Source organism: Rhipicephalus microplus, chromosome 2 (assembly GCF_043290135.1).
Source record: "Rhipicephalus microplus isolate Deutch F79 chromosome 2, USDA_Rmic, whole genome shotgun sequence".
In the NCBI taxonomy this organism is placed as follows: domain Eukaryota; kingdom Metazoa; phylum Arthropoda; class Arachnida; order Ixodida; family Ixodidae; genus Rhipicephalus; species Rhipicephalus microplus.
Genome location: NC_134701.1, coordinates 253,057,160 through 253,073,915, shown reverse-complemented (window position 1 = coordinate 253,073,915; position 16,756 = coordinate 253,057,160). Strand labels below are relative to the sequence as shown.

The 16,756-nt window shown below is 45.6% G+C and overlaps 1 protein-coding gene across 1 annotated transcript in view; it reads left to right on the top strand.

Moving 5' to 3' along the window:
• The window catches only part of LOC142794588 (cell adhesion molecule Dscam2-like), a 108,405-nt gene that overhangs the window by 3,183 nt on the left and 88,466 nt on the right, over positions 1-16,756 (top strand). The window contains exon 2 of the mRNA XM_075885911.1: positions 9,571-9,933. Within this exon, the coding sequence (XP_075742026.1) occupies positions 9,571-9,933 (363 nt within the window). The remainder of the gene's footprint in view (positions 1-9,570; positions 9,934-16,756) is intronic.

Genomic DNA, 16,756 nt, shown 5'->3' with positions numbered 1-16,756 from the left:
GCAAGACGCCCTTATTTACCACTATAAACAATACTCAAGAAGGCAAAAACAAAATAACAAACATACTTTTCTGTGACTAAGAAAGTGTAGGAAATGTAAGTATCACCCACGGATTCTGACTGCGAAGGAAATAAGCAAAAAGTCACAGCTTTGCCGCAAAAGCGAAGCAATAAACGCGATAGCAACAAATTGGAAGGTCACGTGCAGAATAGAAAGCAGATCGAAACGTGCACCGCGTTTCTCACGCGCAAAATGACGCACAAAACGTACCCACAGGTACAGATGCACGCGAATAAGCGTCTCAGTTGTTACTTCGATATGTCTGAAAAGCGCGCGCTTTTCGCAAACGGAAACTGCAATGACTGCAGTGACCTTGTGTGCGCGATACCTACAACAAAATCGTTCCAGGTAAAGCCCCAGGCCAGCCAAGACGTACGATCCTCCCCAGCTCCCTACCGCGTAATAAGGGCGCGCGAGGGAGCGTCGCTTCTCTCCTCTACGCGCAGCAAAGTATGTGTGGGAGATTAGATTGCATTCCGCCGCACGATGTGGCGACGCGCGCTCATTGCGCCATCTTGCTGGTAAAGCCGAAGGCATGATGGTTCTCTCCCCCCCCTGAGATGCCCTTGAGCAACGGTAAGTGGTAGATATAAATAGCTTGCCACTTGAACGATGAAGGCCGTGCTCCTCGGTGGCTCAGTGGTTAACGCCTCGCACTCACGATTGACAGGACGCAAGTTCAATTCTGCACGCCGGAATTTTGTTTCTTGTATTTTCATATATATATATATATATATATATATATATATATATATATATATATATATATATATATATATATATATATATAAATATATGTATATATATATATATATATATATACATATATATATATATATATATATATGTGTGTGTGTGTGTGTGTGTGTGTGTGTGTGTGTGTGTGTGTGTGTGTGTGTGTGTGTGTGTCTGTATACATATACGGTGAGCGACGCTGACGCCAGTGGCACAATCAAACTGAGAGTGTCCATATAATTGCTGTCGCAATAAAAAAAAATATAATCTAGTGTTGACAATAAAAAGGCACCACGGGCAAACACGAGAAAGAAGTCAGAGCTCCACAAACTCCTTGAGTCCGTGTTCGCATGACCTGTCTTTTTCGAAATAATACGTACCAGCTACCTCAGCTCTGCGTTACTATAAAAAAAGTAGTGTCTTCATAGTGGTGGTGGGTGATTATACTGAAGTAATGATACGAAAACAAAGCCACGAATGAAAAAAATGAAATAGCGTAGAAAAAACATGAATCAGAATGGAGAGGAGAGAACTACTCAAGAACAAAAACAAGGAGCTACTATTCCCAACACCAAAGGTATGTGACAAAGCGCGTAAGTTATCCAGAGAAAGAAGGAGCGTATAAGTTACCAAAAAGTGCTTTCGTCCAACAAAATAAAAATGAATAGCACGAACCAACGCTACGCGCCAGAGGCCACAGTACGTCGTAGTCCAAACAAACGCTCAAGGAATCGGTAAAAAAAAAACACATGCTCACAAAACACACACAAATGTCGCTGAGACTGGCGGTCGATTGTGCGAGCAAACTAAACAAGCAATGTCCGGAAAAACGAAGGGCCATTCTCCCGTCTCTCTAATTCCGTGCAGTACGGCAAATGGCCTAGTAATGTTGCCAGCCAATCATTAAGACCAGCACCGACAGCACGTTTCTGGAATGCGGCAGGGGACTACACTTATAGCACTCGAGCAATCTTTCCCCGACGTTTCCAGTGCGCATCATGCATCAAAAGGTGGCGAGAGGTGGAAAAATGAAGTGACATTTACGTCCCCGACTCACTCGGCTAGGTGTAGTAGGTGTTCACCGTTATGCCCGAAACTGGCAGCGCTTCGTATAAAGTGGACGTCCCGAACACTAAGGCAGGGAAGGTAGAGAACCTCCGAGCATGTAAACAATGGCGACAAACGACCCCACGCGTCCGAGGCCAATAACAACGACTATTGGACTCTTCGTCCCTCTCTTTCGTTTGACCCCCCTTCTCCGCGGTTTAGAGAAACATCCGGGCATTATTGTTTCTTGAGAATCAAGGCGCTCATTGAAGAGTAAAAGAGGTAGAAGCAGCGAGAACCCGACATCGTTAAGAAGGAACGCCGCACAAAGCAAGGGAATTTGAAGGAAGCTGCGGAGCTTGTAGCTCCATGAAGTCCGAAGTCTCTAAAAAAATCACAGCATATCCACAGAGTGAATGATGATGACTGGGGTGAAGCTTCCGTTCGTCTATCTGTCTGTCTGTTCATCCGTCCATCCGTTCGTACCACCGTTGGTACGTTGGTCCATCCCTCCGTCCGTCCCTCCGTCCGTCCGTCCGTCCATCCGTCTGTCTGTCTGTCTGTCTGTCTGTCTGTCTGTCTGTCTGTCTGTCTGTCTGTCTGTCTGTCTGTTTGTCCGTCCGTCCGTCCGTCCGTCCGTCTCTTCATCCGTCTGTGCGTATATCAGTCTGTTTGTCCATCTGGATATGCTGTGCTGGCTACGCCGGAAAAATGAACTAACTGCCTTAGACGATAAGGAGCTTCGCCCGTAAAAAAAAAATGTCAAAGTGAAAGAAAAGCCACGCTAAAGAAATGTGGAACAAATGTGTGCGAGGCGCTTAACGAATGGGTCAGAAATGAAATATCACTCCACGCTACCGGACTGGAGAGCTCCTACAGCTAGACCATGCCGAAGGCAAATGAAATCCCCTCTTCTGGCTTCGCAAGAGATATTCGAGGCATGAACGGCACACAAACGGAGGGCGGGCTTTTTCGCTAACCCCTACAGCCACGTTAGAAAAGAGAAACTAAAAAGAAGGAAAATGGTGTACTGAGGCCTGACGTGCCATGTCTCGAGGCATCATTCCTTAAAAGCCGATCAAAGCCGTCCCCGCGCACGAGATGTGGAAGAAGAGTGAAGTCGGAAACGGGGATGTGTAGCGAAAGACACGGCCAGAACGCATTTGGAGGCGGCCACCATAGGGAGCTTATACGCGACCGCTTCATTTATCTTCCGAGAAGGAAGGCAGAGGCCAAGACCACGGGGGATTTCTCGCGTTCTTCTTGTTTTCACAAAAACAGTCTAAGACCCCGTTATAACCCAACTCGCTACAGGCTTTCCTTACCACGGATGCCGAACCCATCTCGTCTTTCAACCCGTCCGCACCTCCTCGTATCCAAAAGAACCACGCAGGCTTGTCTACGCTTTTCGCTGCCATAGCTACCCGTCGTGGGAGGGGATTTCACGTCGAGCGCTTTCTTGCAAACAAGCAGCATTCAGTATGTTTAACTTGGTATTATTTGTTTTTCTATTTCTAAGGTCTCGTGTATTCTTTACTATAGATTTCAATTTTAGAGAGTTAACCACGGCATCACTTCAGGGCTACTGTCAAATTGATGGTGCATGGTATTAGAGCTCACAATGAAAGTATGACGGCCTTATAGCACACGTTTCCAAATAAGAAAGCTGTTCAAGCTAGCTCGGGCGAAATGTATGCCGTAATGCATCTTTCACATACACCAGCAGGAATATTGCATTGAGGCATATGTTTCAACATCATTCATTAGATTTTTGTATTTTCTTTCGCCCCGTTTTTAGTCGACACGCGCGGGTAATTGCGACTCGGAATTATTGCTCGGATAAGGTTTTGTTTTCTCGCTACCATCAATTTTCCACGCTCTCATTGATCACACGCAAGGCCTGAGCGAAATTCTCCGCTTCCATCCCGGGCAACTCGTCTCGGCTTCGGGCTCTTAGCTCCCGCATAAAATCTTCCCTTGTAATTAGAAATTGAGCGCCACATGTAAGCGAAGAGTAAGTAAGAATCTTGTGGCAGAACTAAAATTGGGGCCAGCATCTCAAATTCTCTACGATAATAAATATATTTCATTGTCTCTCTTTTTAACACACTCTGTTATGGTAGAAAATTGTGTAAATGATAATGAATACGACAACCGCCGTGTACCTGTTAGCCTTTGTATAGCCGCATATTAAATGCAAAAAAATAAAGTTTGATAGTTACAGCTTAGTGTGAGGAAACTTAAGGCGAGTGCCCGCGATCGTGCACGCTCTTGGGAGAGAACCGATCACAGCAAGTTCGGTGAGAGTGTTCAATGATAATTCCTAGGTGTTTCCAGACAGTTCACAGGATTCGTTCATGTATTTGATTGTCATCGGTATCTAGTTTACCATGACATTTTCAATCGTTGTTCTTTTCATAAATACCGGCATATTTATCTTTTTACAAAACGCTCACCTCTGAGTTAACGTATTGCACTTTGATGCAGGAGAAGAGAAAGCTTAATGGATTGAAAAAAACTTTATTTTAGTCCCACAGGACGCGCTTAGCACGTAGTGGGCGTCTCCCACGTAGAGACTGACGGTAAGTACCTGGCGGCCACTTCGAGAGCCTGCTGGACGGCCCCTTGCTGGTCGGTGAGATGCGAGCTCCTGAGGGACCTCTCCCACTTGTTCGAGGTAGAGTCGGGAGGAGTGTTTCTACACTCCCAGAGCATGTTTGGGAGTGTCGTCGTGTGTCCACACAAGGAGCACGTGTCACTGGGGCATGCATCAGGGTAATAAACATAAAGCTTGGCAAGGTTTCGGTACGCGGGGGTCTGTAATAGGCGTAGGGTTAGCGCCTGTGGTCTGTTAGGTTTCTGATGTGGGGGTAGAAAAAATCGGCGTTCAAGGTAAAAGTGCTTTGTGATGTCGTTGTATGTAATGGGTGCATCCCGATTGGTCTCTAACTCAGCAAGACGGGGTTGCCCTGTGGTGGTGCGGTTGTTAAGTGCGCGCGCTGCATCAAGGACGATCTCGTTGAGGTTGGATGGGGCACCCAGCACCTGGCCCAGATGGGCGAAAAACCAGATGACAGTGTGGTGCTTCAGGGCACTCGGGTCCATGTATACGAAACGCCTGGTCGGATAATACGCCACGTTCGAAGGCTTTGATGGCCGTTCTGAAGTCGCTGTAGATGACTTTCCGTTTGCTGTAGCATACCTGTAGTTATAGCTACTTGCTCCGCTAATTCGGGTTCACGGGTGAGGATTGTGGCAGAGTTAAGAATCTGCTGCGTGGATGATACCGCGACTGCGATGAAGGCTCGGTTGTTTTGATAGGCAGCGGCGTCCACGAACGAGATATTGCCCACTTTCAATATCTATGCGCTTGAGAATGACGGGCGCCAGCGCAAGGCGCCTGCCTCTGTTGTATTCGGGGTGTACATTTCGCGGAATGGGAGCAATCGTGATAAGGTCGCGGATTTCCCGGGGAATCAGAGTCAACTATGAAGGTCCCAGGCCGCCAAGGATAAGAAGCCGAGCTCACGCAGAATATGGCCTCCCACCTTGGTGGTCGTGAGTCGGGTCAATTGCACGCGTTTCTGAGCCTCGGCAATCTCTTCTAGCGTGTTATGTACGCCAAGCTTGAAGAAATTGTGCGTTGGAGTAGTGACAGGGAGGCCGAGGGTTCGTTTGACCCCTTGCGAACAAGGGCATTGAGTTGATCGCGCTCAGCACGTAGCCATTTCTGTACAGTGGCAACGTTGGTAAACTTGTAGCAAAAAACAAACACGTGTACAAGAGGCCACCGGTTGTCTTCTTTGAGGCCATAGGGCCGATTGGTTACTCTACGTAGGCGTCGTATGGCGTTCTCAGTTCTAGTCCTGAGCTTCTTTACTGTTTTGGTGTTGGTTCCACGGGACTCAATCATCATGCCGAGGACCCTGACGTTGTCTACCTTGGGGACTGTACGACCATCTCTGGTGTGGAGGGTGATATTGCGTTCCACCGGAGGTTTACACCCTTTGGGCTTGGCACTCTGGCGTTTCGTGAAATATATAAACAGCTCCGACTTCGCGGGTGAGCTCCTGAAACCGGTTTGGTTGAGGTAGGACTAGGCGGTGTCGATGGCTTCTTGTAGGGCGGACTCAAGCAAGCCATCCGACCCGGTGGAGCACCATATGGTTACATCGTCCGCATAGATAGTGTGATTTAGCCCATCGATTTTCGATAGTCGTTCGGAAAGCCCAATCATCACGAGGTTGAAGAGCATCGGTGAGAGGAGGGATCCCTGAGGAGTGCCCCGCAGTCCGAGCTCTACTTCTTCCGACACTAGGTCTCCCACATGAAGGACGGCTCTGCGTCGATTGATAAAAAAGCGGATAAAGTTGTAGGATCGATGCCCCAGGCCGAGGTCTGCGATCGCTTTTAAGATGAACGAGTGCATTATGGTATCGAATGCCTTTCCTAAACCGAGACCGTGTATAAACAAATACTAATATCAACGCCCTCGTAAGCGCTTGTACGCTAAACTGCACACAGTAGAGGGCCGGGTACGCAGCGGCGATGCAGGGAAAAAAACGGAAGCAGAAGTATGATGTCACGACGAAGCGTGTTGGACTTCTATGCTGTTCAGCCATCTTGAGACATGTTAGTGTTTTGTTCATTCAGTATATTCACGACTATGAAACTTTACTCTCGTGCAGAAAGCTCTCGAATTTGTAGAGTAAACTAAAAAAAACTTGGAGGATGCTTGAGCTTCGCTTTCAAGAGTAGAACGTGATACCACGGTGGGACCCGGTTCGTGTCGCCTGCTCAAATGTTACCCTCGCTTCGCTTTGCGGTTGTCACTTGAACCATGCCGCAAAGAAAGCCGAAGTGCGGACGTTCTTCGGTTCCTATATGCACATTTTTATATATGGGGCTCTCTTCAACAATGCCAAAACAATAAACTAGAACGTGTTCAAAAATTAGCAACAAGATTTATTCAGTCGCCTTATAGACGGACGAAATCCAAGGGCAGCACTACAAACACTAAATGTTCAGAGAAAAATTGCCTGCTTACATTACTCTATCAGGTGTCAGTCGGTAAATACGATTTGGACTCTTCATTGTACCTGCTCCCACCTACAAGAAACTCATTCACTCACTCGCTCACTTGCTCATTCACTCACTCACTGAGTCATTCGATATACCTGCAAGGTAGCGATCCTAGCCTCCTTCTAGGTGGCCTGCATGCGTTACGTCGTTGTTTTGTCTCTTTTTAAATGTGTATCACGGAATCTTTATGCGTGGGCTTTGCCGTCGTAGGGGTATTATTGCAGAAATGCACGCTTTACAAGCATCAAGTATACAGAGTACATTATTTTCATGCTGCACGTTACCCTATGGGGAACTACCACTTGCTGATACCACGTAGCACTGCAAGCACTTATGGAATCTATCTATCTATCTATCTATCTATCTATCTATCTATCTATCTATCTATCTATCTATCTATCTATCTATCTATCTATCTATCTATCTATCTATCTATCTATCTATCTATCTATCTATCTATCTATCTATCTATCTATCTATCTATCTATCTATCTATCTATCTATCTATCTATCTATCTATCTATCTATCTATCTATCTATCAAGACGCCTACGTCTCATTGCTCTCGTGATCACCTGACTGGACCACAATTAGTATGAGAGGGTAAGATGGTTTAACGAATGTGAAGTGCTGGTATAACGTAAAGTGCGTTGTCAAACCCTCTCCGCCAGACGTGCGACACGTTTCCGCGGGCGGGCATGGGCCACAGGTATGTACCACAGGTTAATGAATGGCTATAACAGACGTTGGTAATTTTAACGCGAGAGTGCTAAAAAACAGCTGACATCGGCAGCGTTGACCGGACGACTGCTAAGAATAAGTTTCAGGGTCCCAGCTGGAATTGATACCGAGCATTCTGCGTGGCAACCAAGTATTCTACCACAGAGCCATGCCAGGTCTGGGTATTGCCTTTGCAATATACTGTTTCCTGTGATAATAATGGTGAATCCTCGATTGTGATTGCAATGCTGCCGATTCACTTTCATAAACATTGAATGTGTACTCCTACAGTACAGCCTTTTCATCAAGTTAACGTCAATCGTAATTAAGGGCTATCCGCTGAAGTTTCTTTACGTTCAGGGCTACCATCCTCGCGAGCACAAGCGTTACATAGCTTACCGCTTCACATGTTGCTAATACTCGTGCCCCTGCTAGCTTCGTTGCGTAAGTGCGAACTGGTTATATAAAGATATGCGACTGTTCAACATATGTCTCTGAGTACAACGTTTGTACATTTATTTAGCGTTATTTTGTAACGTGTGGCTCAATAAAAAATAATAACACAGTCACCTTCCCCCGCATGCTTCGCATAACGTCTATTCCCAAGGTACGTGGGATTTGCAGAATCTTCTTTTATATATCTGATCTCGTGATGGAAAGGATATATATGCGGTGAAAAACTATTTGACCACGGTGTAGCAAGTCAGACAACGAACGAGGCTAACATCTGATAGATTGATATGTGGTATTTAACGTCCCGAAACCACCATATGATTATGAGAGACTCCGTAGTGGAGGGCTCCAGAAATTTTGACCACCTGAGGTGAGGCTAACATCTCCGGCAACATCATTGAATATTGTTATCTATCTGTCTCTCTACTTGACATAGTCATGCTTTAAATTCCATTGGCCCTAAATAAAAGTGACCAGACTTGGCGTCATCATCAGTTAATAAAAAAAGCTTAAGGACAGTTTTAACGTAGGCATGAGAGTTTTGGTTGCAACGTATGGTTATCGAGGGAATGAGCCAGGCGTACGCATAAGTGGCTGGTAAGTGTCTTCGTGCAGTAGGCTCGCTTTCATGTCTGGATTACCGTGCTCGTCTTACTCTCAATCATTGCGGTATACTAGAAAATTTATAGACGAAGTAAACTATTGCAAAGTTAGTATTGCTCGTTGCTCATAAATATTGGAGAAATTTCGCCATATTTGGGAATTACGAACTCCTTTTTACAGAAAGATGACATGGCTTAAATAAATAAAACTATTACTGTACTTACTGTATATGCAAGTATTCTGAACATCGCAAAAGTTAGGATGGGAAGTTTAGTTGTTATTGTCCGAAACACAAAAACTAACTCCTCACAGGCTTCTCATAGCGCTTGGACTTGATTTATCGTGACCATAACAGGTAACAAACTGCGTATGCGTTGAACTATTGTCGCGACTGATTGGCAAATCTATTCATTTATAATCAGTGTCCTCAATTTAATAAATAACTGAACGATTGACTTTATAACCGTTCACAGGTAACAGCTGTGACTACTATCAAAAGGCAATGTTAGTTTGGACTCATTTTGAATATTCAATGGCCACTAGTTTAAAAATATTTTGATCTTTAATACAATCGGAATTAATATCGAAAGTGAGATCCCTACTGCCCAAACATCAGAGTGACGTTAAAAATTAAGTGAACTTTCATATTCGGACTGAGCTGGCACAGTGAAATTTACTTCAATTTGTAATTTTCAGCTTTTAGCTTTTTCAGAACACGGTAAAAAATTTTTATCAAAAGAAAAAAAAGTTGCGGATGAACAGTAAGTTTAATTGGTATTTTCTTTAAGGTATTGTGTGCACAGCTACTAATTTCTCTTTCTCTCTCCTCTCTCTCTCCTGTCTCTCTCCTCTCTCTCTATTTCTTCCATAGCTGCTACACTCGGCGTGTTGGCGAGCCGATGCGACGCCACCCACGGGACATCCGGGCCTCGCTGGCTGAACGAGCTCCCCGCGCGTCTCTTGTTCTCCAACTGGACGGGTGCCACGGTGCGCTGCTTAGCCGAGGGAGAGCCGCGCCCCGACGTCTGGTGGGTGAGCGCCGCCGACGGGCTGAACGCCAGCGCGCTGCCGGTGGCCTCCCGAGCTCAGCTGCTCGCCGTCCACGACGGCACGCTCACCTTCCTGCCCTTTCGGGAGCACCAGTTCCGCGAGCAATTACACCGAGGTTCCTTCCGCTGCCACGCGCGCAACACCAGAGGGACCGTGCTGAGCACCGTAGTTCACGTCAGTGCGGGTGAGCAACACTGTTCCCAATATGTGCCCTCGCTACTGTCGTTCATTTTGCAGCGTAAGCTGTCTTGAGATCACAACAAGAGCGTATTTCGGTGACGTATGTGTACACCACCGCCGCTGGCGTTGCTAACCGCTATCGCGCCCAATGAGCACAAAACATACATTTAAGTTCGAGCAGGATACGACCCTGCCGTGTGGCAGTAGAGTATTCGGCCACAAAGCTAGGCTGGTGCTTGAATCTTCATAAATGACGGTGCCTAAACCTCCTTCGTAAAATACTCTCTACATGGGTCGTGTCAGATAAGGAATCACGTTATAGGTGCATAATAGCATGGCAAAAAGGCTGAAATGTCATAATAGAGCACACTTACGGCGAATCACTTAATCAGGGGATGGTTTAAAGTGTTGCCCCCCAATAAAAAGGGCTCCGCCTTTATTCTTATACGTCTAGCGCGTTCCGAAGGACCACAATGAAGTTTATCCACCTATGCATTCATCAGCCACTGCATCAACGAAGTTCACATAACTTCTTGTAGATCTGCAGCGGTATCTCGCTCATCCACAGAATGGCGTATAATGGTTTGGTGGTTACTTCTTTGCCACACATTATTACGACGACTTATGACGCAGCGGGTAACGCGTAACTCTGTCTGTGCAAGAGAATTCGCAACATGATCTAGAAAGGCCGCTATCCACGCTTTCGCTGTCACTGTGGTGCTTGTTGTAGCCAAGCGGTGCGATTGCTTGTTTCACCAGCATTAGTTTTTCAGTCCCGTAGCCGCAGAACAAAGCTAAAGTCTGCATGCGTGGTTCGAATTCGTGACCGTGCCTATGAAGCTCTACTCCATTTTGATTTGCGAAACTTTGAAAAAATGGATACGGGCAAAATCAACCGATTTCAGCATTCGCCCATAACTCATTCGCATCGACACTATAGCACAATTCAACGAGGAACAAGATTACGTTATTATCTTTTGAGATCTGCGCCATTCTTATCACGAGACACACAACGTTTGCTGTTGTGCCAGCTGCCGACGGTCGCTTCCAAAATAAATGCAGATGCTGCGCGATTCTCAGTGTCTACGCAAAGCACGAAAACCGGCCCAATACACTAAACGCAAGAGATGCGCGCTATAGAACAGCACAATGCCCAATTCAGCTGACAATCTATGATTTACACAGCGACGAGCTTGTGTTTCGGTTACGGTGTTGGGTCAATTTTAAAGCAAAGCTTCACCCTTATGAAAAGTGACAGTCGCACCAACGTTTTCCCAGAGTTCAACCAACGTTTTGAGCCGATGAAAAACGGCACGAAAAATTTAGACCAACGTACCCCTAGCGTGCCTTAGCCCATTTCGTAATAAAACCATGCATCAAGTCAACCCTATTTTACGTTTCATAACTGCGGTTACTTAACCTCTCTGCCTCTGTTGTATTCAATTTATTTCTCTCTTCATCATCTCCCCCCCCCCCCCTTTTTTTATCTGTGTGTGTGTGGTACTACTGAAGTCGGTTTCACGCACCTGTCTTGGGGACCAGCTCAAATGAAGTAATGCATAATACTTCACATCGTGAAGCGGTCGCCGATGAAACACGCCAACAAAAGATGCAGCAATAGAGAAGTGATTATGTATTTATTTTTTATTTATTTATTTATTTATTTATTTATTTATTTATTTATTTATTTATTTATTTATTTATACAGTACTGCTGGCCTCTAGCTATGGCTGTAAGCAGGAGTGGTAGTAACAGGTACAAAGCATTAGAAGAATATTGCAGCTCGGTAACATGATCCAACAGCGGTCATCTATTTAAGGGATTCGACAAGCACGGCCTAAGCAGTCCAGCTTAAGCAGACGAAAAGCACGCAGAAGCTTGATTTGCAGCAGATAAAACCACGTACAGAAATAAAAATTTACGAAATAAACAACACAGCGAACGCCCTGTGGTTGGATTTCAAGGCGCACCCACTGTTTCCTTTACCTCAGAAGAAAGGAAGGAAAATAGGAGGAAAAGAACGGCAGGGAGGTTAACCAGCCTATAGGCAGCCGGTTTGCTACCCTGCGCATGGGAGGGGAATGAAGAGATGAAAGATATAGAGCAGAGATGCAGCATACATGAGGAGGGTGCAGAGCGGTGGGACCCGTAGTGGGTTTATCAAATTCGATTCGGATTACAGCTTAATTCAAATCTTCTTTGCCCATGCGGCGTGAATATTCAGAAACTTTATGGGTAAAAACGGCTGCTCCCTTTTATATCCGTCATTGTTAAAATGGCGCCACTTTCTGTCTGACAATCGGGATCCATGATTTATGCGAACAGCGTCGAAAACGGCAATTGCTGGTTCCAGGGGTCGAAATAGGCACTCGCTACCGATGACCTCTTTCGCAGGTCTAGGCTCTTCTTGTTTCTGTCTTTCTATTTTGAGCAAGCAGAATCGATTTCAGGAATACTTTTGTTCAGCTGCTCTAGCCTACTTTACGGCTTCTGAACGCCTCCACCGATGTAAGGCAATTTAACGGAAGACCCGCGGTAATCTACTTTACGAAGAAAGAATTCTCGTTCCTTCTACACCTGCGCATTCGTTTCGACAGTTTTATAGTCGAGCCATCGTAGATTTAGGTGCTCTCAGCCACGAATTCAAATGGAGGAATGAAAAAATAAAAAAGAAAGAACGAATCACATTCGCGTACAAATGGTGTTTCTCCTTTGAATTTCATGTAAAAAACGACTGCTCCAAGGTTCTAAATCGGCAGCCACGTTTTTGAGGCTTTTTAAAATCTTGAAATGGCGAAATATTGGGCCACAAAGTGGGTCTGCTTAACGATCAGACGAAAGTGAGAAAAGTCGCCAGTAAAGTGACCCTTCTCTTAAGAAAACGAAGAAAAAAAACACAAGAGAAAAGGTAATACACACTGATTATAGGTTTATGCGAAGCAAAGCCTGACATTTCGGCAAAGCTCATTTGACACCGTGGTCCTGTGAGCACAGCTACTCATGTTCCGAACTATTGCACGGTTTGTGATGCCTCATTTTGTGGGTAATCACAGCTTCAATGACCACGTAAAATGTTACAGTAGCGTACTACAATGAAAACATCGTAAAAGTAGCGTGAGGTGTAGCGTACGATGGCCAGATAATTAACAAATTCATAGCACAGTGACTATTGCCATTTACTATTCGTTTTGTTTTATTTTTGTCTCGTTTACGTTTTTTTTTCGCTTAACTCATACCACCCCTCTTTGTAGCGGCCTTTGCTTTAGAATAATGAGCAGAGTTAAGCGATATTAGCTTTTGTTTAAATTACATGTCTTCTCGCTCAATGCGAGCTAACCAACTTAAAGCAGACTGCATATTATGATTATTCTGTATAGCTACCCACCCTTCCGCGGCAAGCCTGCTGAAACTAGCACGCGTCAACCACCCTGTGGCAAGGTCGCGTGGATTCTCGTTATACCGGAAGTACGGAGACAGGAAGTGTTCTCCAGATCACAAGGGTCCCATCATCTTCGACGTTCAGGTGGTGGAAGTACCCCGTTTTCCGGAGCAGATATAATACAGCTCCCCCGAGTCCACGCGACTGGGTTGAGCACGTTCGATAGAACAGGGCAGACAACGGCGGCGTGATGCTTTATTATCGCCACACGAGGGACGTGGGCAGCCACGGAGGTCCCAGGGGCCGAATCCACCACGCCTTCTCTTTTTTTTTTTACTTCGCAATGGTGCTTCTCGATTGGCTGATCACCTTCAATATAATAATACGTTAGCCATCCAGATTGGCTGGCATTTCTTGCTGCAAATTTCAGCGTGATAGTTTGTGCTGGACACGTAGCCTCAAGCGAGGCCACCTTCTTTAGCTTGAAGAAGAGACAGCTCTCTTCTGTAAGAAGATAAATCACAGCGTTGCCGCAAGGGTGAAACAATTAGTGCAAAAGCAACGAATTAAAACGTTGCACGAAGAAAGTATAGCAGGTAACTCTTATGTATTCGACCTCGCTTAACATTACCAAAGGCTGGTTTAAGGAAGTACGGCTGCTCTTGGTAGTGAAGTTGTTGTTATGCTGTGTGTCGTTTCAACACTAAGTAATCGTCACGAGCACAGCACGCATGTTGGCCATTTTGATCTCTGTCAACAAGCGCACATGTCTGCGCTTGTGACCACATCCTCATGAGCTAAATTCACAGTTGCTCCTCGAGCGACCCCCCCCCCCCCCCCCCGACAGTGTCCATATAATGGCTACTTGAATGACAATATAAGGAATAATGTCCTTGCGCATACAGATGTTCGCGCCTGATTGTATGTACTTAAACCATGCTGTGAATGGAGTGTTACTAAAGTGCCTGATAATCCCCCCATTTTTTTTCGCCTAGTCTTCGCGTGATCACGGACAACATTTGCGTGAAAGTGTGCAATGATGCAGGAACGCAAGCCGGCGTTAGGCGCTATGTGCGTGGGTCATCTCGTTGAGCGATTGCATGCCCTCCCTGGAAGAACCAGACTCCCATTTCACAACCGCCCGGTTGGTGGCACCTCGAGCGTAGTCATTGGCGGCTTCGTTGCAGTGGTTCTCAGAGTGCGCAGTCATCCAGATCAGCTCCACACGGCGGTCCGGGTTTTCGGTGGTGACTTCCGAATGCGGAAAGAGGTCTTGTGGACTTGTCTTCACACAAAATTGGGTATTGCGGTTTTCAGAGCTGTTTAAACCGAACGTTAGTCCGTGCAGTGCTAACAATCAGTATTGCGAACCTGCACGCACCCTTCTCGTGCTTCCTATTCTTCATCTTCTGCTTCCTTCCTAGAATTATTGCGCCGATTTGTACGGCATGAAAAGCAATAACTCTGATGGGGGAGACAACAAATACACAAAGAGGGAAAGAGAAATAAAAAAGAAGGGGAAGAAAAAATAGAAACACAGAAAGAAAGGGTAAAAAGAGAGCGAGACAGAAAGAGATGAAGGAAGACAGATATTAAAAAAACAGAGAGAAAAAACGGCAGCGACAATTAAAGAAAGAGAAAGTGAGTGGTAGAGAGAGTGAGAAAAGAAAGGAAAGAAAAAGAAACACAGTGAGAAAGAGAAATAGGAAGAAAAAAGTACAAAGCGAAAAACAAAAAGCGATAGAAACAACACACGGAAGGCAAAAAAGTGGGGAAAAAATGAAATTAACAGTGTAGGCGGTTAAGCTGTGTACTTCTTTCAAGCTTTGTAACTCTCGTGGGATGCTGACTTAAATTCTTCCGTTTTTGTTTTACCACTTTCGTAAAGTCTGGACTAATACTGAACGAATGCACGCTGTACATAGGCTCACGTAATGCAAAGCGACCTGCGTTACGGCCAACCTAACTTCAACTTACCTTAGCGCCAGCTAGGTGTTACAAGCAGAAGATTGTTGCGCGCGAATTGCACAAGGACACAAAAAGCATGAACGAGCGTAAACTTTCAGTTGAAAGTTTGGGCTCATCCATGTCCTCTGTGTTCTGGTGTAGTTTGCGCGCAACAATTTTTTCTTAGCAAGTATAAACCAGCTCGTACAGCTGAATTTTTATTGAACCAGCTTGATTTCTGGCGTACAATAAAGTAAAAGGCTTGTAGCTGGAAAATGACACAAACGGGTGTGTTCAAAGAAGAAATGAACAAACTTTCGTCGATAACAGGGTCGTGAAGTTTCCACTATAGAATCGGAATGACTACGGAATCATTCTGCATTTTCGCGACCCCGGAATGGAATGGGAATCGAAATTAGCTCCTTTCGCACGGAATGTAATGGGGATGAAATTACATCTTTTTTTTTAAACAGTGCACGTTTTAGCTTCCGCACTGTTTTTTTGAACATTGAAGATTAGAGTTTTATAGCCTCAGACCTTGCAATAAAGCAGTATTTTTAAGATGGTTTGGCTGATTACAATTGTGGTGCATTTATAAGCAACGTACCACGTACAATTGTGTCCCGTTACAGACCATGTTGCTCCGAAATCTCTCTATTCTTCGCGTAACCGTGGCGCTATGCCGTAGGTATCCATCGTCGGAAACTACGCTGGTGGCATACAACATACACCCCTATATCTACTCCCCCCCCCCCCCCCCCCCGCTTTTTTGTTTTTGCTTCTGTCACCATCAACGACTCGGACGCATATTCGAAAAAGTGCTTCTCTAAGTTCTGCTGAGTATTGACACTGACACGATGCTTGTGTTCACTGCAAGTTTTCGTATACCAGCTTGCGCACCATCCCACCTCATCCCCTCTCCCCTTTCACATCACTGTCCCCCCTGTCCAGACAGATGAGCACATTCGCTCGAAACAGCGCGAGATGTGCCACCAGCCCACTATCCCTCGACCTTCGTAACGATTTGCGTACATTTGCTGTGCTGGATGCGTCTGTTGACATCATATTTATATAGCGATCATTCCTAACTCCATAAAACTATGAACAAGTCTTTCCCACATTGAGGAGTTACATGAATGGAGTTGACCTGCCCGGCCGTTCCCGGATAAGGAACGGGCTAGGAGGAAGGACAAGAACAACGCGAGAGAAGGCAGGGAGGTTAACTAGGCACATGGCCAGTTTGCTACCCTACGCTGGGGGAATGGAAGGAGGGAGTTAAAGATTACAAAGAGAACTGGGCGAAGTTTTTTTTTTCATTCCAAGGAAATGAATGGAATGGAGTTGCGGCAAGCTTTAATTTCCCGGAATGGAATTGGAATGGAATGGAGGTGGCCGTTCCGCCACAATAATAGAGACGTAGTCATGCACCTTCGCAACAGCTCTGTCGCTCGACACCTTTACCGTCTTGGCGACGCAAACACCTAAGTGCGCCTTTTCTTGT